Here is a 25,507-nt window from a genome sequence, read left to right on the forward strand (position 1 = left end):
TTACCACAAACTTGATTCGCCTTCATCACCGATGGCTAGTAATGACTTTTGGCACAGCGCAGAACTATTGCCAGGCTCTTGCTGGGCAGTTTAATAACCTTTCTCAGTTTTTCCTGGCATACCAGACAGTCACAGCCTCACACGAAACACCCTGCACACGCGAACCTTTTCAAACACTCCTTTTTCCCGCGAACCACCAGCGAATGGAACGCACTGCCTCCATATGTTTTTTTCAGAAAGTGGCCTTCCCGACTACGAAAGTCACATGTATAATTATCGGTAAACTTCATTGTTCACAACGCTATACTCTAGTCTATTTTGACAGCTCATGAACCAACTTGAGATTGCTTTTTTTTTTCTTTGTGCTCATGAAAATGATTTTACAGAACTGCATTTTTCTCCCCAACGCATTTTGATCATGTTTGTCTCGGTGGTAATCACCTATTGCTTGTCTCAGTGGTAATGCTTCCTATATACTTTTGTATAACTTGTTCAGTTTTCTTCATTGTTCCTTTTTTCGAGTGATATACCTGATATTCAAGTTGACATGAAGTGTATTCGGGCCCGCTATTTATTGCACACTGCGTAATATAGACGCCAAGAGTATTGGGAAACGCTGTCGAGGACGGACAGAGGATTCCACGCAGTGATGAGATTTGCAGGTGGAGCCAGCGGACGAAATAGGGATGCTTCGTTTTTTTCAATCGTCTAAGATAATTGATAATGCAACCATGTTTGTGTGTACACGAGTTACCGTCTGGAAACTTCGCGCAAAGAAATTTGGGTGCAGGCACATTGAACAGACGAGGACGAACTAGCCCAACAGCGAGCTTTTTTGATGCATTTTTTCCTGTACAGCTAAAAGAAAGCGCAATGAACTCGCTCTTTGTCGACATCGGCCAGCCCATCGAAGCCATGCGCTATTATGCGGTTCCGCAACGAACGCCACGAGCTTCGTAGTTCTGTGGATAACCACGCTGAACATCTAAGCCAGCAATAATGAAAGGTCATCACAGGCGCTCAAATGGTTTCGCCAACACCGGAGATGGGTTTTCGATTGCCGCTTTATGTCCTGTAATCCGGCAGCCGCTGTGCAGCAGAGAATTAGATTTGCGTCGCGATGTATGCTTAGAGATGCACACGTCCTGGCCGGATTGCAGGACACGTTGCAGTGACGATGGCATCTCGAGTAATTTGCAGTACGTCAATGTGTCCACTGGTATTTGCACCCAGCGTTGAGTGTGCGCGCGACAGCGCGCGCACTCTAGCTGCTTTCTATGCGGTCATCCAATAGCTGCTTCCAATAGCTGCTTCCTACGCGGTCACCCGTCGTTTGCGACAGCGTTTCCAGCGGCCGGCAGCGTGACGACGCTGGGCGAACGAGTGCTCCGCGTTTTCAGCCCCGTCGCTCTGCCATGGCGGACGCGCAGTTGCAGCACAGCCGAGATGCATCGGCTGGCTGGCCCCACATTTCTAGCCGTTCGAAGAATAATGCAACGGTGGGAGAAGATCGAAGCCAACCAGTGATACATTTGCTGAGCAAGAGCTATAGCGTAGAGCTGATAAGTTCGATACAGCCCAACTTGGAGAGCGAGATTCTGTAAGTAGAATAGCCGCACCCGTTGGCAGCCTCGGCATATCAGCCGCAGATCATCGATGGCAAAAGAAAGGAACGCGGGCAGAAAGTGCTGGAGATGAACCTTCACCTTCAAGAATGCGTGGACGATAAGCCTCCGAGCGGTACCGCTTGGCTGTAGCGATAACGGCACCGAAGGCGACGACGCGATTACGTGTCCTGCCGTCACCAAAAAACCAGCAACATCCGGCGGCGCGGACACGACGCACCTGTTATCGTCAAGGTCTGCACGACCCCGCCCATGCATCATGAGGGCAGCTAGGAGACGCCTCCCCCCCCCTTGGATAGCGGCGCCTTACAGCGGACAGGCGATGATCCGAGCATATCGAGAGTTGCGTAAACCAAATTCTACCGGCATTTTCGCCAGAGTACGGAGGAAAGCGAAACAGTGCCCCTCAAGCCGAGCACGAGATACGACGGACACGAGTGTCGGCGAGCAGACAGGCGTGACGTCGCTCGAGCGTGAATGGCGGCACGGTCCCCGCGATGAGAAACGATGCGGAGCTCGGAACAGTGGCACAGGGAATGTCGCCGGCGCGGCGCGCTGATTCAGCCAGGCGGCATCGAGTGCGGTCTCGCTCAATTGCGACCGCGATAAGATAACAACCGACATTCGTTACGAGTGCGGCTCGCGCTGCTCGAACAAAGCCGTCTCTTCGGACACAGCGTCCGCTCGATGCAGACGCGCGGCAAGGTGTGCCCCGAGGTCAGCACGCGGGCGAAAAAATGCCGGTGTAAGCTACAGCGCAACCAAACACCCGCAAAAAAAGTCCTTCGCGCGGTGGACTGCGAATACGTGCACGGCATTACACGCGCCACAAAATAAACAGCACGTCCGTGTCGTGCACTGCATTGGCCAACACCGAGTTGATATCGTAGAAGCCTCCGCCATATAACAGGCCAGTGTGTGCACGACTGGTACGACGCCCGAGTCGATCCTGTAACGGCCGAGCCGTGCTTTCTCTGGCAACACGCTTTTGCGGATGTCGGCAGATACTCGGAACGGAAGGCTCGCATGGTATGTTACTTGAACTGGGTATTTTAAACATGACACTCATGGACGAGCGAAATATGCTCAGGAATACTCAGTAATGTAAAAGAAAAAAAAGGAAGAAAAGCGAAAAGCGAGGCGCTAGTGCTTCAGTGTCGTCGCTGTTCGTGTTGCACTGTTGAATGAAACTACTCATGGAAATTGGATGTGACAATGTAGACCAGCGTTTGCTTCTACACGCATAGTGGAATATATTTCTCGGTGAGAACCTCACGGTATAAGGGTGTACACTGCGACCGTCAGAGGGAGATCAGCCGAGAGAATTCAAAAGATCAATGATGAAACACCAGTAATTCACAGGCGGCAAATTAGGTTAGGGAAGGATACATGGGACCTATAGCTGTTACATACGTTCGAATAACTCGAGTAGTCACAATCGATTCTAGATAAGTGCTTTCTGTTTCGCGCGATTCCAGAGTGGAATGTTGCCAGGAAAATCAGTTATATGCACGACATCGTGTTGACCTAAATTGCGAAGGGAAACTCAAAACGACAGAGTTCCCTCAAAATTAATACCGTCATTTACAATATGATGCCAATAGCAACGATTCTCGCGCAGAACTCTGAAAACGTAAGTGTGGCTTTATCTCACGCCTAACTGTTGCACTTCGCTATGGTACTCGCAGACTCCATAAGATACGGTGGCACGCAATGGAGGACCTTAAATGCTTCGAAAGAACGCCTGCACATATATAAGTTAAGAAAACACATTTAAGTGGAGTAACGAACGTGACCGAACGCCTCGAAAGCCTCGCAATGAAGACGCCAGACCCGTCCTTAAAGTGAACGGTTATATACTCGAGTAACACAGAAAGTAAAAGAAGGAAGCGGCATTGGCGATGTAAAAGGTTCTCCGACTCGCCCTCCGAGTGAATGAAAAACTGAAGAATCTCGCGCCAAAGATAAGGCCTCGGAGAGTTATCGGGCGCGAACAAGGAACGCCACGGGCTCGTAGGAATAGCAAGAAAAAAAGAAGGCCTGGGCATCTTGCGGCGATGAGATTCCGGCCGCAAATCCCGCACTGGGAAGAGCGAGCGCCTTCAATATCCCAAGTACGAAAGATTCGGAAGCCGCGGGCGCCATCGCTGGCGAGTGGCAAGAGACCTTTCGTATAGGTTCGCGCACGGAGAAAAACAAGCTAAAAAGGTGGGGGGTGTCGGCGCGGGAGTATGAAAGGACCAGACAAGGAGGACAAGGCTCGCGCCTCCAAGGAAAGCGTTCAAGCATTAAAAGAAAAGAAAGCAACACAGCTGGTATCCCGTGGCGCATACGCATTACGATGAGCGAGGAACCGGCTCGGATGCGCAGAGGCGAACGGCGCGGCCGGTCGGGCAGACGGGCCGAGAATATTCCGGTTTCTCTGCAAACACGTCGCGTGACGACCGTACGAAATGACTCGTCGTACGCATAGCGTAGATGTGACCGGGCCGCCACGTCACACCAAGATGGCTCGTACGCGAATGAAGGGTGCAGCTATCCGCCGTGTAATAAGGCTCACCTGCAGTGACCGCATTGCGTAATAACGACGGAGGTGCGCCCTAGCGCCCCAACCGGTGGCGTCGACACCAAAGCCCCGACGCGGACACGCGGTGTGCGCGCAAGTGGCGATCTATGCGAGAGGCGCACGCCGTATCACTCGACGTGCCGACTGCAGGTCGTCGTCGCCCCACGGATGAGCATGAATGGGAGCACCTTGAACGAGTTCCTAGGCTACACAGCATGCTTCGCACGAGGCCGTCTGCAAGCCACAATATATGCTGGTACGAGGATTGAGCTTTAGTAAACGAGTAGCGTTGTCCAATGCAGCAACACCGAAGAGTTGTGCACGAACGGTTTCACGGCCGCTCGATGAGCAGCGCTATAGACGCGCGACCGTGTTGAGTGGCCGATAGTGACGTTCAGAAAGTGAGCAATGCAATATCTCGCAAACTGGCAATCGCATCGTTGTCTGCCAGTGAAAATGCACTGAGTCATGGCGCGGCACCTAATCAAGCCGCCTGCTGTGCGCGTTAAATTTATAGCCCGATGCTAATCGTAGGATGGCTGTATAGTTGCAGGTACAGACAATACTAGCGCCTTCCTGCGCAGCACTGAAATAAGCGACAGCGGTGTACAGTTGGTCCGCATCCATATCGAAATAGAACAATTGTGTAGTATTGCTGTCTGGGTAATCAATCCATATATCAAGATGTCCGATAGACCAAAACATAAGGGATCAGTTAAGGCAGTACATGAAGCAGGCTGGCTGGGCGATGTTTCGAGAGCCGGAGCGAGGCGACGTTGACAGCGGTGCACGCTGCGTTGGTTCTGCTCGGCTAGCGTGAACCCGATACACAACGCCTCGGCCAGGCTTCGGATGCACTGCACTCTGGTTAGTGCCGCCTCTGATGTCATGAAAAGCGCAGCTGGCATCACGACAAACTTGACGAGTGGGCACTTTTCGGAAAGATTAATAGCGTCAGAATCGAAAATAGCAATGGTTTACACGGACACAGAGCTAAAACTTGGGTTTGGCGTACATAGAGAACAGACTCAAAAATGTAAAGGCGAGAACGAGGAAGGCAACGCCAGTTCGAATTACGTAATCTCAGTGTCAGGGTATACATTTCAAAGCGACGGATAGCAATGCGGCGAACCGAGGCCGTTTCTTTCTACGCGAAGAACATCGATGCAACCTTCTTATAAGAGGGCCGCGACTGGGGTCACTTGCTTAGCATTCGGCGTCCATGCGTCCCGTTCTAAGTGATTGCGGTTTCGTTTTGTGCGCGTTTCTCTTTAGTATAGGGTGCACAGATGTATAGATGAAAGCGGCCACGTGACACGGTAGCCACTGTTTACGCGGCGAAAAGAAACTCTTACCAGGCGACGGCGGCTGCTGCTCGAAAACTGGAATGGCAGCAAAGCGAGCGCTGGAAAGGTCACCACCGACTCGGAAGGAAAAAGGGCGTGGCAGCAGATTCAACGGTGCGGAACGACGACGATGCAAGGGGGGCGGACAGAACGGTTTCATACAAAAGTTGTACACCCAAAGACAAAATTTTATGAACCACGGTGTCTCAGAAAACGTTCATTTCCCGAGCAGCCTGTAGCCATTTAAACCGTATACGACAACGTTGGCATATTTTAGTCGAAGCCCGAAATGCATTTACCAGGCTGCCTTGAGGTTGCGGAGATATTTAGCTTTGTCTCAGATTTTATGGTCCGTAATATGTTGCGGCCGGGTGTACGTGGCTAACAAAAGCCTATCGCGCTTTTTGTCACCTTTCTCCACACATTGCCGGCACCCACAGTTGACAAGTAACTTTGTGGTTTTTAGTACTGACTAACCACTCGCTAATGCCGTTTGGCCCTGACGGCAAAAAAATCTGTACGCTGCAGTGCGTCTCGCATTAGATCGGAACCCAATTCGCTCTCTAGTTCGTGTTTAAAATTTTTCAAACTTGTGACGCTTCTTTTAATATGAAAAAAATTATGCATCACCAGGGAGGTACTAACTTGATTTTCATTGAAATGACATAACGGCGCTTACAGGACGAAAGCAGGACCAAATACCAATGGTTCCAGAAGCAGTTTCCGTTAATGCACACGGGCTTCCCAAAGGGAAGTGCAGGGAAACTGACTCGCGAACCGAGTGGCCGGAAAGGAGTCTGCAAGTGTGTAGCCCAGCAGTTTGCACCATGCGTGGCCTTGAGCCCCACAGGTATTCAGTCCCGGCGGCTAGCGCGACACGTTGGTATCCAGCGCGCTCTACCGTGTCGGCGTCTTCTAGCTGCTGCCACCGTCCCAAAGGGGTTGCTGCACGGAGACAGACATCGGCTGCTCCGCCCTACAGCAATGTAACGGCAGCGATAAAAGGCAACACCTGCCCGAATGCAGAGCTGAATTGGCCTGGCATCACGTTGAAGTTATTCCGCATGTTCAATGCAATTCTACGCGCCAACGGGTATTTGTGGCGACGTACCGTATTATTAAAGGTAAAAAGCCAGCGTTGCCTAGATACTATAGATGCGTTGTCTAGGTAGTATATCCATTCCACGCCTCCTATGGCCAGCAACTCGGCTCAAACTTGATTCAAGACTTATCTGCCACAATGAGCTTATCCAAACACCATAACGCAGAGTATTGTCAATAATAAAAAGTGTTAACCATGCACGCCCTCCGGAAATTAAAATGATTAGATCGGAGACCGCGTAGAAGGCGTTCACATGACGTACTGGAGGTGAGCCAGAGCCGCGATTTTGTAGCGATGCTTTTTCCGATACTTTTACTTTTCCTGCTTAGTGTGGTCATAGCGACGCGTGGGATCAGCTGATGAGGATAGCTATGTGGGTAGGTCATCTAATCAGCGGGCTATGCATGGTGGTAACAGAGGGTTTAAATTTATCGGAAGGCGTGGCTGCGACATCATGGCCCTGAATTCAAACAGGCTAATATCGCAACAAAAGCCGTACAACTTTCTTCTCAAACGACGCGCCAACTTGGGCCGCCGGGATCGCTTTCTTGGCATGCCGAACGATTGGCAGTTCGGCCCGTCGTCTTGAAACATCGTTTAACCTCGGACACCGCGTAACATTTTATCTCCCCGGACAAATGAGCTTATAAATTTCTATGACGCGTGCATGTTCGCGCAGAATCGCCCGTGTACAGGTACACGTAGCGGCGTTCAAAAAGCGCCAAACAATTCAGCGCGAGCCGCATTAGAAGCAAGAGTAGCAACGCGCTGCGTCACGGCGAGGCAGCGCCCAGAAGGCCGGAGAGTGCCCTCGAAGGTGACTGCAGAATTACGGTGGCCGCAAAGAAGCCGCCCAGACGTCGGCGCGACGGGAACTCGTTGCGGAGAGTTAAAGCGAAGAGGACGGCGCGCCGAGGGGCGAGGAGACGCGGAAACAAGATCCTTTCCTAAAAAAAAACGAGCGAGCACGTGGGGCGTGGTTCCGTCCCGGCGGCCGCCGCCCGCACGGGGAACGGCACCAGCGCCGCACGAGCCGTGGCTGCAGTCCGGCGAAGTCGGGGCCGACGTGCACTGTAAGCACGTCTGTTAACACCTTGAGGGTTGCCGCAGGCGAGTTCACGCTTACAAAGCGACATTTGCTCAAACACCGGGTCGCGTCCGAAAATGCGCAACAAACGCAGGAAAGCCGGCGAGTACGCATGGAGCTTCCGAACTCTGCTGGCGACCCCAGGGAAACGCTGATAATGCGGGAATATTGCTAAAGGCCTCCGACTCGTGCAATAGCTCTCGCAGTTTGTCTCTGGCATGGAGACGATTAAATCGTGTATTTCACGTATGCCGCCCCACCGCGAGTGAACGAATGAACGGCCGCACGGTCCGTCATAAATAGCCGTGCTGGCTGGCACATCAGTGTAGCTTCTTTTATAGACACGCAGGCACCGTGCAGGTTGGTCTACAATGATGGGAAATGGCCACGAATTGAATTTTCATAATGAAACTGCTCAGGGCTCCCCTGTTGTGTCCAACATGTGCTATATTTTAAAGTTGCTGTACAGAAATAAACCTTTGGCAGGAGAAACTTGTTCTTCCCGTCTTCATGAAAATGGTTACGTGTTCAATTTTGAGACTTCGTGAATGCATTTTTTTCTCGGCCTACTAGCACGCGTTTATGGCCCTTGCTGGCTAACTACGCACGGTAGCCACGCTACCTCACCTCTCGGGCCGCTTCCGAACCAGGAGCGCTGCAACTCACTCCTGTACCGACGGTGACCCGTAGGGTTTCCAAACACTGCGGAGCAGCATCGAGAGAAGAAGCGACGGGAAAGCGGCGCGCAAGCACGCGTGCCGGAAGAGCGGCACAACGTTTAGCGATGCCGGTAACTACAGCACGGGAAGTTGCGAAAAGCATTGACGGCGAAAGAGCCCAAGTGCTTTGCCGACGTGCACTGCACGAAGAGCACGCCTCTGCGAGTACCCACGTACCATAAAAGCTGAACCGCGCACGACCCTACGCTGACATAGGCGAGTTCAAGAGGCTGCGAGGCTAAATGCCGAGCCGACGTGAGCAACGCGCCCCACGTGCGCCGACTAGGGCACACGCCCACCATTGAGTAGCAGGCAACGCTCCCTATGCTGCACATGAAGGGGTCGCGCTAGACCAGTTGCAAGCGGAAAGGAAAGCGGCGTCGAGGCGGCGGACACTCACCTGCTTCCCGAGTGCCTGGCAGGCGGCGGCGACGAGCAAGAGACATAGCAGTAGTTGAAGGCTGCGATGCGATGCCATCGTGGGACATCGAATGCGGCCTCAACCAGCGTCGACACACGCAACACGCCGACTGCCGCCGACAGATTTGAACAGGCGCTTTCTTTGGCGCGCTCGCGCCCTCTCTGAACACGCCGACGCGAACAGCGCCCCCGCTCGACAGCCACCGACGGCGCTGCCCCTCCTTTGCCCCCTCCGGCGCTTCTTACGATCGCCGTACGCGCTCATTTCGTGAAACGAGCGTCTGTGCTGCTCATCTTCCTTTTCTTTCTTCCTTTATTTTTTTTTCTTGGAGCCCTCACTTTGGGTACTTAATGGCAGTGCCGTATCTGCGTGTTACGTGGTCTGTTTTGATAAGTTTCCCCCCGTCTGCTCCTCCTCCTCTAGGAGCGCTTTTCTTCGCCAGAACACTTGTCTTGGTGGGGTGGAAGATGCGAAAGAAAACAGGGGCTCAAGGAGAGGGAGAGAGTTCGCTGACAGCGAAACCGGTTGCTCTCCCTCGGAGAGAGCAGGGGCGACGGATGGCGGCAGGAACAGTCTGACCGGAACATCCTACTCGTGCTCAAGAAGCGGCCGCCTCAAGATGGGAGTGGTCGCTGTATCCTACAGTGGGCAGCTCGACAGTGATTGGGCTGCGCTGTGAGGAGTGCGGGTGCGATCACAGGCCGCGAGAACAAGATGCACACTATGTGCCTCGCAGTTTCCCTGCACTGGAAGAGCTTTGCAGTGACGCGGCACCTATGGTAGGTTTGCGTTGAATGTTCCTCGCTTCACTGCTGACAAGTGAAGGTCTCTGCGCACTCGTTGATCCGTGGGACCGCCTAAGCGTTCATGTAATGTTCTCCGCATAACGAAAGAGAGAGAGAAATTAAAGCCGGAAAGCAGATAGGCTAATCAGAGAAGCGGCCCAGTAAATCGATCGTTATGATGCTGACAGGTATCAAATTCTGCCGTAATTGAGTGAGCGTCTGTGATCCGGACTGATTGACCGAACGATATACCCAGTAGACTTTCTCTTCTTCTTTTAATCTTTCCGTCCCCTTTCCCCAGTGTAGGGTAGCCAACCGGGCTCAGTCCTGGTTGACCTCCCTACCTTTCCTTTATCATTTGCTCTCTCTCTCTCTGCCGTAATTTCACCGTTCTTGCAGGACCTCGCCCAGGTGTCGTAACAGAATGGATAATGAAATAAGCTTCTTCTGCTCGGTTTCCTGTCTGCACAGCTCGGTGAGCGTGCGAGCTAATTAACGACTTGCGGATTTTATCGCTGGCGTTCTACCGATTCAGTTCTGCAACACACAGACACACACACACAAACACACACACACACGCACACGCACACACGCACGCACGCACGCACGCGCACACGCGCACACGCGCACACGCACACACGCACACACGCACACACGCACACACACACACACACACGCACACACGCACACACACACACACACACACACGCACGCACGCATATATGAGCTTGTGTACTCGACGATGCGAATAGTGTTGCACTTTCTGGAAGGGCACACGGGCACCGGCCATTAAGCCGGAACCTTCAAAGAGTCACGTATAAGTAGCCGACGCGCTTGACCCGCACATCAGATTTCGACGATCGACGCATGTTCGCGTTACTGCCGTTCTGCCCGAGTGTAACTTGATTTTGTGGGCAGAGCTTGGCCCACAGAGTTGTTCTTGTGACTCGCTGTTGTGCCACCGTCTAATTGTTCACCGTCACGGCAACGTGACAATATCCTGTCAAGTCGAACTGCCACAGCCGCAATTGACGCCTGCTGGTTGGATCAGCGAGAGACGTGAGGGAGGCACCTTTGCTAGCTTTGCACGAGAATAAAATGGTGTTTCCGTGGTCCTAAACAACTAAGCTGGTGTCGATGATGACGTCGATGATACGAGGTTGGCATCATAAAAATAATGATTCAGGATGTTCTCCAAGTGCGCCCGCCGGCTGATAATTATGGTCAGGGCAGTGAGTGGGAGCCACAAGAACAATCTCTGAGCATCTTTGGAAGGAATCTCCGCTGGGCATCCCGCTTTTCATCATCGCCAGCACCATCGCACCATTCAGTTATACGAAATCAAGGGTTCTGGAAAAAGTAAAGACAAGCTGACGCACGAAATTTAGAGGCCAAGGCCATGGACAGAAGCGGGCAATCTTCCACCGGTACACCATCAATACAACTAACAGAAAAAGAAAAGGGCTACTTGGGCAAAGACGATAGTTCAGCGTAAGAGAGGTATATCGGCATGACAACGGGGAAAAAAAAACACTGGCTGTTTTGTGCTCTAAAAGCGGGTGAAATCAATAATGAACATTCAGTTGCTAGTCCAGTGTGCGTCGTCGTCCCTTTCTGTCCGTGTCAGTATGTTCTGCCGGAAACCAATTGTGCTATGTACAACCAACCAGTTCCGGTTGTCACGGTGCTTCATTCCGAAAGCCAAATGGGTTTTCAACATCGAGACACACTGTAGTGATACATCCATATCTATTTGAAGATGCATGCAATCATTGGGTCTTTCGCTTTTGGTGTCCTGAAGCACTGGAGTACGTTTAGATAACATATGGAGCACGCTTGCCGGGAAAGCCTCATCCGCAAGCCACATCGCAGAAGCAGTAAAAGAGGCCAAGTGCTCGATCGCTCTCCTCGAATCTGACTTCGACACTTAACCCGACAGATTGTGAGATTTGGCGGCGTGCAGAACGGCCGTACAGGGACACCAAGTTCATATAGGATCTCCGGAACGCACGACGCATTAAGATGAAAATGCAGATCGAGGTCAAGCGCTGGAAAACACTCTGTCCCCACAAGAACGACGCCCTTTGGCTCCCCTCCGTCGTGGTGAGCCTCACATGCTGCGAAAGAGGAAATTTGCACGAGAATCCCTAGCGAGGCGGTCACGACAAGCGGCGATGTCTAGGAATCGCGTTCTAAAAATGGACGTGCTTTTTGCGATGGAACAACTGGCATTCGCCGCCTCTAATTGATCATCCTCTCCAAGTCCAAATGAGGTCACCAATGCCGCCCTGGTGATCTTAGACAAAATGCAAGAAGGACGTTAATAACTTGCTTTGAAGGAACACTAGAGGTTACTATGAAGTAAAGCTAAAGGGATAAAGCAATGCTCTAGAACGTCTAAGGCGTCAATATAATCGCGAACAGAGCTTTAGTAACCGAGAAATCGAGGTAAATCATGACACGATTTGAGACCCCCATCGACATTCCGGTACTAGCCCGATGACGAAGGCACTCCTCATCATAATTTATGTCACTAGTACTCAACTACTCGTAATAAAAAGATTATTTCATTAGGTTATAAGACGGAAGAAAATGCTACTTGTCTACTTCTGTTCGACTCTAAGAATAAATAACATTTTGACCTTACCCTTCAGTAGTATGGGTGGTCGAAAGGTTTCGTTTTCGCTCGACTCTGCGCCGCGCGCGTTTTGGAGCTTCAGTTGTTTCGTTATCGCGTCGTGCTGCGCTGGTTCTGCTGGCTCGTGAAACGTGCATTTGAAACAAGCAGCGAAAATGCCACGTCCATGTGATGTCGTGGGATGCGCGAATGGTCCGCGGAACTTGGCCAAGGGCAGTTGCAGCGGCGAATCCAACGTTCCTTATCATTATGTGCCAACGAGTGAACATCTCCGTTCCAAATGTTGTTAAGTGCCGTACTCATAGTGAAATATTTAGCGCGCACAATTGATAAGGACGCAGTGAAGGGGGGACACACGAGCGCTTACTCACAATAAATATTTCACTATGAATTCGTACCAACTCGCCCAACTGTGCAGCACCTCTGCCACAGCGTGTTGGTAAAGAGCCGAAAAATCACATAGTGTGCTCGCTGCACTTTCGTCCAGAGGATTACGAGTTCAACGCCGACTTACTGAAGTCGTGTGGAGTGCCTTTAAAACAATGCTTTCCCGTAGCGCTGTTCCGTCGGTCTTGCCTGCATTCTTCGAGGCGCAAGAACAACTGCAGGTCGAAGACGGGGCGGTGAGTGCGGCATTTGGTTTTCACGAAGGAAAAGCTACAAATGTGCGAATATGTACAGCCATGACATACAGTTGCCGTCGTAGTAGCAGGGGGGGACACTCCCCGGTTTCGGTGGCACAGGAAATTGGCGCCATCCCTGTAACGGGCGAACGCAAAAATCCGTTTCCCTTGCATGGCTTCGTAGATCGTCGCGCGCACGCGCGCCGATCCAGGTGGCCGAGCCCTTCCCCCTCCCCAACTCCTCTCCAATCGCTCTCCCTCGTTACTACCCTCGCAACTCCCTCACCTTCGACTGTCTCCGCGCGTACGCCGTGCGGCCCCGCCGGCCCGGAGCCAGCTCAGCCCGCTGCATGACGTTTCATGTTTCGTTATCTGCTGTTATCGCGAAGCGTGCGCTGCTGTGCGTTGACCGGCGTGGGTAGTTTCGTCAGTTTCGTGGTCCTCGGTAGCTGTGTGCTTGTGCTCCGCGATGTTTCACCCGTTTCACGACTCGTACCGCTCGTGCATCGTGCAGTGGTGCACAAATACCTCAAAAACAAGCCCAGGGGGGTATTCTGTAAGAGCCCACCTAGTGGACTGTCCATTTCGGCCGCTACTGATTGGCTAGGGCTGCTCGTCTCCTCCTCTCTCACACAGCTGCATCCAATCAGCAGTGGCCGAAATGGACAGTCCACTAGGTGTACTCTTACAGAATACCCCCCCTGCAGGGTTGTTCCGGGTGCCTAAAGACAACAGGTGAGCGCTCAGACCCAAGGACATCAGAAGGCGCATGTACACGAACACAGCTCTGTCCATTTGTGTGCTCCATGAGGCTCCGGACGTCGTTGCGCCTTGATTGTGCTACACTTGCCTCTTCCCGGTAGAGAAAGCTGACAAATAGATGTTCCTCCTAATTGTCACCTGGTCTGTGACTTGTATTTTTCTGTGCCAAGTCTCATTCTGCAACTTCGTAACTTGCCCAGCTTTCCATACCGCCCTCACTGCTTTTTCTGTGTGTCACGTTCTACAAACCTACTAAGAGCTGAAAAATTACTGTTAGTGTTTGTGTACTATCTCAGTAACCCCCGATGGGAAAACCGCGCGAACAACCTTCATGTGTAGGCATGATAAGCTTTTTTTTTTTTCTTCTGGAAAGCATGAGCATTGGAAGTGTCCTACATGCAGATTTTTGCAGTTCGTGTTTATTATACAAAGGAGAGCCCAGTAGGTACGGCTTAGTGCCTTAAGTGACGTAATTTTATTGCTGAGCATTGCATTCGGGTCGAAAGAAAAGTTGTGTTGTTGGCTTATTTTACCTGGTCTTTGATTGAGGAATAAGCCTTTCTTTCTGCAAATGTTTTCTATGTGCTGCTGCAAAAGCCGACTACTTTCTGTTCCCCTTGCCACCGTTACTCAAGCTGTGGCCAAGTGCAAAATAATGTATGTGATAATGTGTGTTTCAGTTTTTAGTACAATGTTATTTTTTTCTGCCATGTTTTTTTCAATTTGTTCAGCAGTAATGAACATGTCACGCATTTCATATACTTTCGTGCAGATTTATAAGTAAGCTTTCTTTTGGTATGGCTCTCAATCAAACAATGCTAGCATCTTATTCTATTTTTCAGGTATTTTGCGTGTCATTGTTTTTGCCATTACCAGTGAGTTTTTTTCCCTTTTTATGGTTGTCATGACTATGTCATACACGTCGTCCAATTTTGTGCAATATCTTAGTGCATATATCAGGAGCTCGTCTACATTTCGGTCTTGAGGACGTTATATAAAAATATTTTTTTTATGTGCGTACATGAAACGGCCTTCGCGTTTTCTAGCGCTTTCTTTTGTTATTTCACCATCTGTGAACTTTTGTCTTTAGTACTCTTGTATATGTCATGGACCTTTTTCACATTTGCTCATTTTTTGAGCGTGTATCACACCACATTGTAAGAAAGATCTGTTTTCGGAAGCGAAGTCAATAAAGCGAGACTAAACATCTGTTGTGTTGGAAGTGTAATTTTTTTTATGCCCCGGCACATGCTGGTATAATATGAGTATGGGCAAGACTGCGTGCATGCCAACGCATAGCCCACGGCGCACCACGTGCCAGCTCGCAAGCAATGCCAATGCGCTGCGTAGCGCGCGCATTGCTTGCGAGCTGGCGCGTGGCGCGCCGTAACAAGCGCGCTATATATATATAAAAAGCGCGCCGCTTGCAGGTAAAAAAAAAAAAAAAAAATGAGCGGCGCACGCGGCATGGGGGAAAGGGGGATAGGGAGTGGAGCGGGTCGGCATAATAAAAACAAAAAGGAAAGAAAAACGTTTGGAAGAGGAGGTGCGGCGCGGCTGCTGTTGCTGTTGCCATGACAACGTAAACAATCATGTGCACCGCCATTTTGCTTCTGCGTCGCCCATTGGCTAGGGCCGTAACTGAAGGGGACCTTGGCGCTAGCGTCGAAAGAGCGTCTGCTCGAAAACGGCCAATGGGAGCCGCATTAGAAGCACAAGCGGTGGGTACCTCATCCGTGTTTTCTTAACTGCAACATTTTTTTTGTGTTTCCAGTATTAACACCATCTACAAACACAATATATTTAAGTATATACACAGGACCAAGTTTATTGTATTTTTTCAAGGGAAGAGGTAGCCAAATAACAATAAGTTCTAACGGTATGGACAGCCTATGCCTAAAGAATGAATATCATTGTTGTACAGGTATGTTCACCTCGCTTCCAATTGCTTCGCGTGCTTTTTTGTGGCACGAGCATCGAGTGAAGCTCTTGCTTCCTGCGCAGCACTTCCGGTTCACCTCCTCAGACGACCGGGGAGGAAATTCAAAATAAATCAGAAAAAAAAGCAAAAGAATAGTACAGTACAAGATTCACGGGTATCATTATAGATATGATATCAGAGCATAAGTTTAGTTGCAAGTTAAGTTACTGAAATGTCTGGAATAATTAGAATTAACTAGGAATCACTGAGACGACCGGGTGCGAAATTCAAGATAAATCACAAAAAATATAAAAAGTTACTAAAGTACAAAATTCATCGGTTTCATCATATATATGATATCGGAGCATAAGTTTAGTTACAAGTTGAGTTACTGAAGTGTCTGGAATAATTAGAATAAATTAGAAATCACTGAGACGACCGGGGACGAAATTTAAAATAAATCAGAACAAATATAAAGATAATACAGCACAAAATTCATGGATTTCATCATACATATGATATCAGAGCATAAGCTTAGTCGCAAGTTGAGTTACTGAAGCGTATGGAATAATTGGAATTAATTAGAACTCACTGAGGCGACCCGGGACGAAATTCAATGTAAATAAAAAAAGTGTATTGTACAAAATTCATGGGTTTCATCATAGATATAATATCAGAGAATAACTTTAGTTATAACTTGAGTTACTGAAGTGTCTGGAATAATTTTAAGCAACTTAGGCAATTTAGGCAATTTTAGGCGATTTTTAAGGCATTCTGGTCAGCGAAAGAAAAAAATAAAAGAAAAGATAGGCGGTGCACAAATAGCGTGCAAAGGTGGACAATGTACCGTGTGTCCCAGCTAACGTTAGCCAAGCTGTTTTAATAAAATGATTTTAAAATATAGGGTGCAGGGTACAATTATAAGACCTACGGTGCTCGATCATTACAGAACTGACGACCGAGCGCCGTAGTTGTTAAAATTGTATTTTGCACCGTGTTTTCTAAATCTTTTTTTTTTCGTTGAACAGCTAGGGTAACGTTAGCTGGGACACCCTGTAGAGAGACAAACAGGTGTATGCGGGATTCGGTAGTCGGGGTCACATGCGTGTGCGATGCGCAGCGTCTCAGCTCCACCGTGCGACGTTGCGGATGCTATCTGGCTGTGCTCAGGCGACCGCTGCACAGTGAAGCGGCACCAGGCTCAGAAGCTGCTCGTAATGCGTGTCTGCGACACTGCTCAGTGCCATTCGGCACGCTTTGCAAGGTTTTCTTCTTTTTCCCCTCTGACTTTGAACACATTAGAGAGGTTTAGATTAGCGGACGCAAGCGGCTTGCGCACGCGAGAATTAGGGGCGAGGGTACTGCGCATGCGCAGGCCGCTTGCGTCCGCGAATCTAAAGCTATCTATTAGGACACGGAGCGCGTCCCCATCTTGTATGATGCCAGGCTTCATACTCTGCGCTAACCCTGGCATCATACAAGATGTGGACGTGCTCAGCAAGGTGCGCTGCAGTGACCATAGGATGGTAAGAACTCGAATTAGCCTAGACCTGAGGAGGAACGGAAGAAACTGGTACATAAGAAGCCCATCAATGAGTTAGCGGTAAGAGGGAAAATATAGGAATTCCAGATCAAGCTACAGAACAGGTATTCGGCTCTGACTCGGGAAGAGGACCTTAGTGTTGAAGCAATGAACGACAATCTTATGGGCATCATTAAGGAGTGTGCAATAGAAGTCGGTGGTAACTCCGTCAAACAGGATACCAGTAAGCTATCGCAGGAGACGAAAGATCTGATCAAGAAACGGCAATGTATGAAAGCCTCTAACCCTACAGCTAGAATAGAACTGGCAGAACTTTTGAAGTTAATCAACAAGCGTAAGACCGCTGACATAAGGAACTATAATATGGATAAAATTGAACGTGCTCTCAGGAATAGGAGGAAGCCTAAAAGCAGTGAAGAAATTAGGAATAGGCAAGCATCAGATGTATGCGTTAAGAGACAAAGCCGGCAATATCATTACTAATATGGATGAGATAGTTCAAGTGGCTGAGGAGTTCTATAGAGATTTATACAGTACCAGTGGCACCCACGACGATAGAGGAATAGAGAATAGTCTAGAGGAATTCGAAATCCCACAGGTAACGCCGGAAGAAATAAATAAAGCCTTGGGAGATATGCAAAGGGGGAAGGCAGCTGGGGAGGATCAGGTAACAGCAGATTTGTTGAAGGATGGGGGGCAGATTGTTCTAGAGAAACTGGCCACCCTGTATACGCAATGCCTCATGACTTCGAGCGTACCGGAATCTTGGAAGAACGCTAACATAATCCTAATCCATAAGAAAGGGGACACCAAAGACTTGAAAAATTATAGACCGATCAGCTTACTGTCAGTTGCCTGCAAACTATTTACTAAGGTAATCGCAAATAGAATCAGGAACACCTTAGACCTTTGTCAACCAAAGGACCAGGCAGGATTCCGTAAAGGCTACTCAACAATAGACCATATTCACACTATCAATCAGGTGATAGAGAAATGTGCGGAATATAACCAACCTTTATATATAGCTTTCATTGATTACGAGAAAGCGTTTGATTCAGTCGAAACCTCAGCAGTCATGGAGGCATTGCGTAATCAGGGTGTAGACGAGCCGTATGTAAAAATACTGAAAGATATATATAGCGGCCCCAGAGCCACCGTAGTCCTCCATAAAGAAAGCAACAAAATCCCAATAAAGAAAGGCGTCAGGCAGGGAGATACAATCTCTCCGATGCTATTCACAGCGTGTTTACAGGAGGTATTCAGAGACCTGGATTGGGAAGAATTGGGGATAAGAGTTAATGGAGAATACCTTAGTAACTTGCGATTCGCGGATGATATTGCCTTGCTTAGTAACTCAGGGGACCAACTGCAATGCATGCTCACTGACCTGGAGAGGCAAAGCCGAAGGGTGGGTCTAAAAATTAATCTGCAGAAGACTAAAGTAATGTTTAACAGTCTCGGAAGGGAACAGCAGTTTACAATAGGTAGTGAGGCACTGGAAGTGGTAAGGGAATGCATCTACTTAGGACAGGTAGTGACTGCGGATCCGGATCATGAGAGTGAAATAATCAGAAGAATAAGAATGGGCTGAGGTGCGTTTGGCAGGCATTCTCAGATCATGAACAGCAGGTTGCCATTATCCCTCAAGAGAAAAGTTTATAACAGCTGTGTCTTACCAGTACTCACGTACGGGGAGAAACCTGGAGGCTTACGAAAAGGGTTCTACTTAAATTGAGGACGACGCAACGAGCTATGGAAAGAAGAATGATTGGTGTAACGTTAAGGGACAAGAAAAGAGCAGATTGGGTGAGGGAACAAACGCGAGTTAATGATATCTTAGTTGAAATCAAGAAAAAGAAATGGGCATGGGCAGTACACGTAATGAGGAGGGAAGATAACCGATGGTCATTAAGGGTTACGGAATGTATTCCAAGGGAAGGAAAGCGTAGCAGGGGGCGGCAGAAAGTTAGGCGGGCGGATGAGATTAAGAAGTTTGCGGGGACGACATGGCCACAATTAGTACATGACCGGGGTAGTTGGAGAAGTATGGGAGAGGCCGTTGCCCTGCAGTGGGCGTAATCAGGCTAATGATGATGATGATGAAATGCGCCGTGCAGTGACGTGCTTGACCTTGCATTGGCTGATGCAATCTGCCACTTACGCAATGATGCACGGCTTTAGTGCCGCAGCGCACAAAGGCGGCCAATGTTCGACTCCGCTGGCATCACGTGGGAACCGGGTGCTCCATGCGGCGGTGCTTTCGACGACGCAAGACATCCGCGGTGGACCGCTGCTGACACCTGGACTTTCCTTCTTTCTTTGCCTCTACCTTCGATTCTCCCACTGCTGCTGCTGATGCTCTGGGTGCTGCTGCCTGGCAAACAGCGTCGGGGGGCGGTTCAAAGCTCGTGTATACATGAGAGGAGCGAGACAGAGAGGAAAAACGACGCGAGAAACTCGTTTAGACCCCACGTCGACGAATGTGCACAGTTCCCTCTGGATCGCCCTGGACGTCGATAGATTAGCCTCTTGACAGCTGTAATTACCCGTGACCACCCTCAAAGGCATTGCAGAAACTGTAGCACTTAGTTCTTTTTTTTCTAACGCGCGAGTCCAGAGCGGACGCAGATAGAACTCTAGAGAGGAGGGAGGGGAAGGGGCAGTCCCCATACAAGGGGGGAAGGGGACGTGAGAAGGCAAGGGAACCTTTCCACTATACGACAGCAGTTGCGGGGAAACTGGATAAGCTTAAGTTCAAGGTATGGTACAGTACGTACCTGCTATTTTTGAAAAATGAACACGACACAAAAAACTTGGAGGACGCTTAAGCTTCGCCTTCAAGAGTGGAAGGCGATAGCGTTATTGCATCCCGTTCGTACCACCCATTCATTCGCTCGGCATGCTCTTGAGTCACACAAAGAGGAAACGTGCGCCTGAGCAAGCGGAACCAACCAAAGAACTGCGTGTCTCGGAGGGAGAAACGATCTACGCGAGCCAAACGTCGTGATCGGCACGGATAGCCGGGCCGCGACGCACCATGAAGGCGGACGCGATCATGGAGCTGACGCCTCGATGGGATCGTCTTCTATCTCGCTTGGGAGCACCACGCAGACGCATGACTCCTCGCCAACAGCACGGCACACATCGCAGGGGACGCTTTCCCACCGGACGCGCTACGGCGCAGCGATCACGTCAGAGGCGTCCCGCATCGGACGCTGAACCTAGGAATAGCGCTGTGAGCGGAAAGAGGAGCCGCGTCGCCTAAACACGAGGGTTCGAGCGATGCACGCTGGAAGTTGGAAGGGGAGAGAGCGAGAAAGCGTATTAAACGCAAGGCTATTGGGGCATCCTCGCACCGGTCCCCGCACGGCCCCAATGCGCTCAAACAAGACGAAGGGGAGAAGCGGGCGAGTGGCGCGCCACCTTTCGGGGCAGCACCGTACATTGCGAGGAGGGGGTCTTCTGTGTTTGCCGCAAGATGGCTCTGCGTGTGTGTCAAGCGCAGACGAAATGTAGCGGAAACGTACTTCGCTACTCGTTTAACTGCGACTTCTGTAATTTACATGCTCATAATTACCAATATACACCGCAGTATAACTTTCTACGGCACGTTTCTAAGGCAACACCGCATTCACTAGAGTCGCTTTTGTCCCGCTTTGAACCATCGAACTCATGGCTGAGTCGTAGCGTCTCCGTCTCACACTCCGGAGACCGTGGTTAGATTCCCACCCAGCCCATCTTGCAAGTTGTTTTTATTTATGAATTGCCTTCCGGGATTTTTCGCTCATGGCCAACGCCGCCGATACTGGCTGTTCTGCGACACGAGCTCCTTAACGCTGTCACGTTAATATGTCAAGCGGACTAATTACGCAGGACGTGCAGAACAAGAACAGCTTGGCCTACTACTCAAGAGGAAGCTTTAGCTCGGGTGCTCCTATCTAAATACATGTAGAAGGTGAATTAATGTTTCTCGGCAACCACTGCACCAAATTTGACGAGGTTTGTTGCATTTAAAAGAAAAACGTAAATTCCACTTACTTCTGGTTTCGAATTTTTCCTTTATGTTGTCAATTCTTCATTAAAAATTGGTAGAAATTGCAAATATTCAGAAAACTAGACTATCACGTTTAAAACTCTTAACTCAACAATGAAAAATAATATCACAGTTCTGTGAATCATATCTAATAGTACATCCACAGAGGACAAAATTCATATGTTAAAATGAATCTCAAAAGTTTAGTATTATCGAAATACTGCTTTTGCAGGACCCTAGTACACCACGTAACCAATTCATGTAAGGTACAAATTGTCATACAAAATTTTTCCGCTTCGATTCTTAAATAGATGCCGTTTGAAGAACCGCGATATTTATTTTTGATGCAGAGCTATTAGTTTGTAAACGTGGTACTTCTATTTTCTTCGCTCTGTCGAATTTTTCCAAATATTTTAAACAAAATCCAGGTCCTTAATCGAAATTTCGCTTCTAACAGATACTAGAATTTAACTTTCTCTGCTAAATGCAAGAAATTTCATTAAAAGTGATCTAGGGGTTATCTCAGAAAAGCCTTTCTGCGTTTTACATGTATTTGAATAGGCTGCGTCGGAGTCGGGCCCGAGCTAAAGCTTCCTCTTAAACAATTTGTCGAGGCTTCAAATACATGAATAATAACTGCATTGCCATCGCCAAAGACGCTGCAAATGAATTCTTGAACGCTACGCAGTGTCAAAACAAGTTTTATGTGTATTTTTTCTTCAAAATATATACTGGTATGTGCCTAAAATTGTGCCCAAAATAACTGATATCAATGATTACATGTTTTTGTCTATTTAATAAGTAAAAAGTTATCACACAATCTTTAGAACTATATCAATACGAAACCAGCAAAGCAGTGCATGCCACTGATCCGAAAAATTTTCAGATCGAAAAATTCAGGTTACTAAATATCCACGAGCTTTTGGAAGTAACAACTGCAGGTGTAAATACTACCGGGGGTGCACATTGTGTTGCGCCATAAAAAACTGGGTCCCTAAAAATCGGCATGAAATGAACAAGCCTAGGACAAATATGTTAATGAAACTTTGTCATTCAAGAACCTTGTTTAGATTTTTGTACATATGCAACGGCCAGTGAAAAATCGCAATGGCGCTGTCATTTATTCTAATGTATTACGCAGGAGCAGCTGTCACCGGTCGTGTATCGTGAGTACTTGCAACGAAATTATTGTCCAAACAGAGAGACGTATATGCAGCCGTGCTGCAAAATATACGAGGGCGAGTCAAATGAAAGTGAGCCAATGCGAATATATGACAAACAGAGTACTTTATTTGAAAGTAGTCTCAATCGGCATTTAGACATTTGTCCCATTGACTAACGGGTCGGGTGATTCCCATCTCATAAAACTCCTTGGGTTGCTGCTTCAAAAAATCAGCAACTGACTCTTTCCCGTCATCGTTCGATACGAATCTCTTTCCCTTGAGCTGTTTTTTCATGTCCCAAAATGTGGAAGTCGCATGCGACAGGTCTCAGCTGTATGGGGGATGTTGCAGCGTTTCCCACTTCAACGTTGCCAGTTTTGTATTAACCACATCAGCGACGTGGGGACGGGCATTGTCATGGAACAATTAAAAATAAATTATGGGATTTTACGTGCCAAAACAACTTTCTGATTATGAGGCACGCCGTAGTGTTGGACTCCAGAAATTTTGACCACCTGGGGTTCCTTAACGTGCACCTAAATCTAAGTACACAGGCGTTTTCGCCCCCATCGAAATGCGGCCGCCGTGGCCGGGATTTGATTCCGCGACCTCGTACTCAGCAGTCCAAGATCTAGCCAGGTCGTGGATCAAGATGACCACATTCGTCAATCTTCCACGTCGTTTGTTTTTGATTGCGACATGCAGCCAATCAGGCGTTTCACAATATCGGAAACGATTGATAGTCTCTCGGACTTTAGCAAATTCCATCAGTAATGGCCCCTGACGATCAAAAAAAAAAAAAAAACAAGCCAACAACATTTTTCCGGCGGAAATGACCGTCTTTGCTTTTTTTGGGGGTGGTGAATTCGAATGTTTACACTGTAAGCTTGGCCGTCGTGTTTCAGGCTCGTAGTAGTGGCACCATGGTTCGTCCGCGATCACAATTGCAGACAAGAAGTAGTCACCCTCATTGTGATACCGGATCAGATGAGTCAAGGCAGCGCCGAACTTCTCCACCTTCTGGCGGTGGTTCAAAATATTGGGCATCCATTGCACATACAAGAGACGATAACCGAGATGCTCATGAATTATGGTGTGAACCGAACCATGACTGTTGTTCATACGCTCTGCTAGTTCCTCGATGCTTATCCTCCGTTCTTGTCTCATCAGCTCATCAACCTTTGCAATTTTGTTGGGGGTGGTTGTACGATGGCTTTGGCCCGGTCTTGGAGACGTCTTTGCAACTTTCACGTCCTTCTTTCAACCGTTTGCTCCAACGCGTCACAGTGGCCAATGAAATGCATTGTTGAACGTACACGGCAGTCATACGGCGACTAATTTCTTTTTGGGAACACCTTCAGCTGTCAAAAACCTCACAGCACCACGCTGCTCAACGTCTGAAGCGTCCATTATGTCACACAACCATGTTCAACCCAGTGTATGAGAGCATTAAGGAACATTTACCCTCACACCTGCGTGTCACTTTTGTAAATGAAAAAGGCCTGTGTGTTACGCGCATGCCTGGCAGATAACGAACCGAACCGTTATTGCGCGGCGTGGGTAGGCTCACTTTCATTTGACTCGCGCTCGTTCATTAGAAATGCGAATATACAAATGCTTGATAAAGGGCAAAAGTGTCACTGGAAAGAAAGTTCACTGCACGTACACACAAAACCTCGCAACAAGATATTTGAATATACGTATAAGTCTCCAATAAATCTACGTATCTAAAAAAAATTCACTGTATATAATGCGTCAAACAAGGCAAATAAACATGTGACCCAATCACAGGTTCACAACATCCTAGATCCCGCCCCCATTCCATCCAGTCCCCTAGATGTATCGCGCGCGACGGAAGGCGGTGCACTTGCTCCCCGCTTTTCTCCTTTGCGCACACAAGACATAGCCACCATCGTCGGCTCACCCATTCGTACCCCCCCCCCCCCCCTACTCTTTCACTCGCACAAACAGCATGCGGCGCGTGGTCACGACGTTATCGCCCTTGGACTTCATACGAAACATGAGGGCGACGCCGACAGCAGGGATGCGCCTGGAGTGTTCATATAATTGCTATCGCAATAATATAGTAATGGTATCCGGCAACCGAAGCGTGCCATGGTTGATTACTTCCCGCAAAGTCAGTAACAAGGTGTCACCATGCGACAATCCGCTGCGCCGCAACAATGTATATGTTTTCTTTTGTGGGACGGGGGAACCGAAATGAAAAAAAAAACACAAAGGAGAGTATGTTGGCCACAATCCAATGCCTACTTTGGTCCCTTAATGTGGCTACCGAATGAATATCGAAGAAAACGTGATACGTTTGGTTCACCGAGAACCACACGCATATATTGCTCGGTATCCTATACCGGCGAGACAAGACTTTCCGGAGAGGTAGCGCTCAACGAACGCGGTGCAATCCGTCGAGTCTTCAAAGTGATGGCGGTGGGCGACCATTGTTTCTTTTTCTCGTTTGCTAGCCAGAAGGCGTCCAAAACTCTGCCAGGTGAAAATCTACTCGGCCAGAGAAAACCAAACGCGCACCGAAGTGCATAGCGCGGTGGTCGGGGCAACACGAGAAAAATGCATGCGCTCTGGCTGGCTCTGGCAGCCCGCTGGTAGGGTAGCGAGAATAAAGAAAGAATTATGAGGCTCAATGTGTCCTCACGAATAAAAGTCCAAGTAGAAGAAATAAATAAGAACGTAGTTACCCTGGCTGGCTTTAGTATCTTGACATGGATGCTTTGGCGTAGGCGAAAAAAAAATGTTGGTATTTTTTTATGCGACATGACGGCACAAATGAACCATCACAACGCTTCGTCTCATCGGATCTCACTGCGTGTTTTGTCAACTTGTCTGATAGTGTGTTGATTTGGCTTGTCTCGTTGTATGTTCCGATCTAAGACTTTAGAAAGGTCAATGCACCTTGGGCGTGAAATGTTTATAACAACATTAAACCCACAAACTTCCGCAATTGAATCTCTGAAGCACAACTTCGTAAATGTCAATGCACGTTTCGCGTCAAAGTCTATAAGAACGTTATGCCCATAAGGTTTTGGAATTGAAATCTATGCGCTACGTAGATTCTGCGGCCTCCGCGCGATTCCGCGGCGAGCCCGTTCGCCACAAAAACGCCCTTGAAACTTTGTGCTCGGATGGGGCTGCTTGCGTTA

General features: G+C 48.9%; 1 protein-coding gene across 1 annotated transcript in view; it reads right to left on the minus strand.

Moving 5' to 3' along the window:
- trol (terribly reduced optic lobes) overlaps positions 1-9,008 on the minus strand; it is a 591,503-nt gene extending 582,495 nt beyond the window's left edge. The window contains exon 1 of the mRNA XM_055065643.2: positions 8,846-9,008. Coding sequence (XP_054921618.1) covers positions 8,846-8,923 — 78 coding nt within the window. The 5' untranslated portion in view covers positions 8,924-9,008. The remainder of the gene's footprint in view (positions 1-8,845) is intronic.
- Between the last annotated feature and the right edge of the window lie 16,499 nt (positions 9,009-25,507).

The sequence above is a fragment of the Dermacentor andersoni genome, chromosome 3 (assembly GCF_023375885.2).
Source record: "Dermacentor andersoni chromosome 3, qqDerAnde1_hic_scaffold, whole genome shotgun sequence".
NCBI lineage: Eukaryota > Metazoa > Arthropoda > Arachnida > Ixodida > Ixodidae > Dermacentor > Dermacentor andersoni.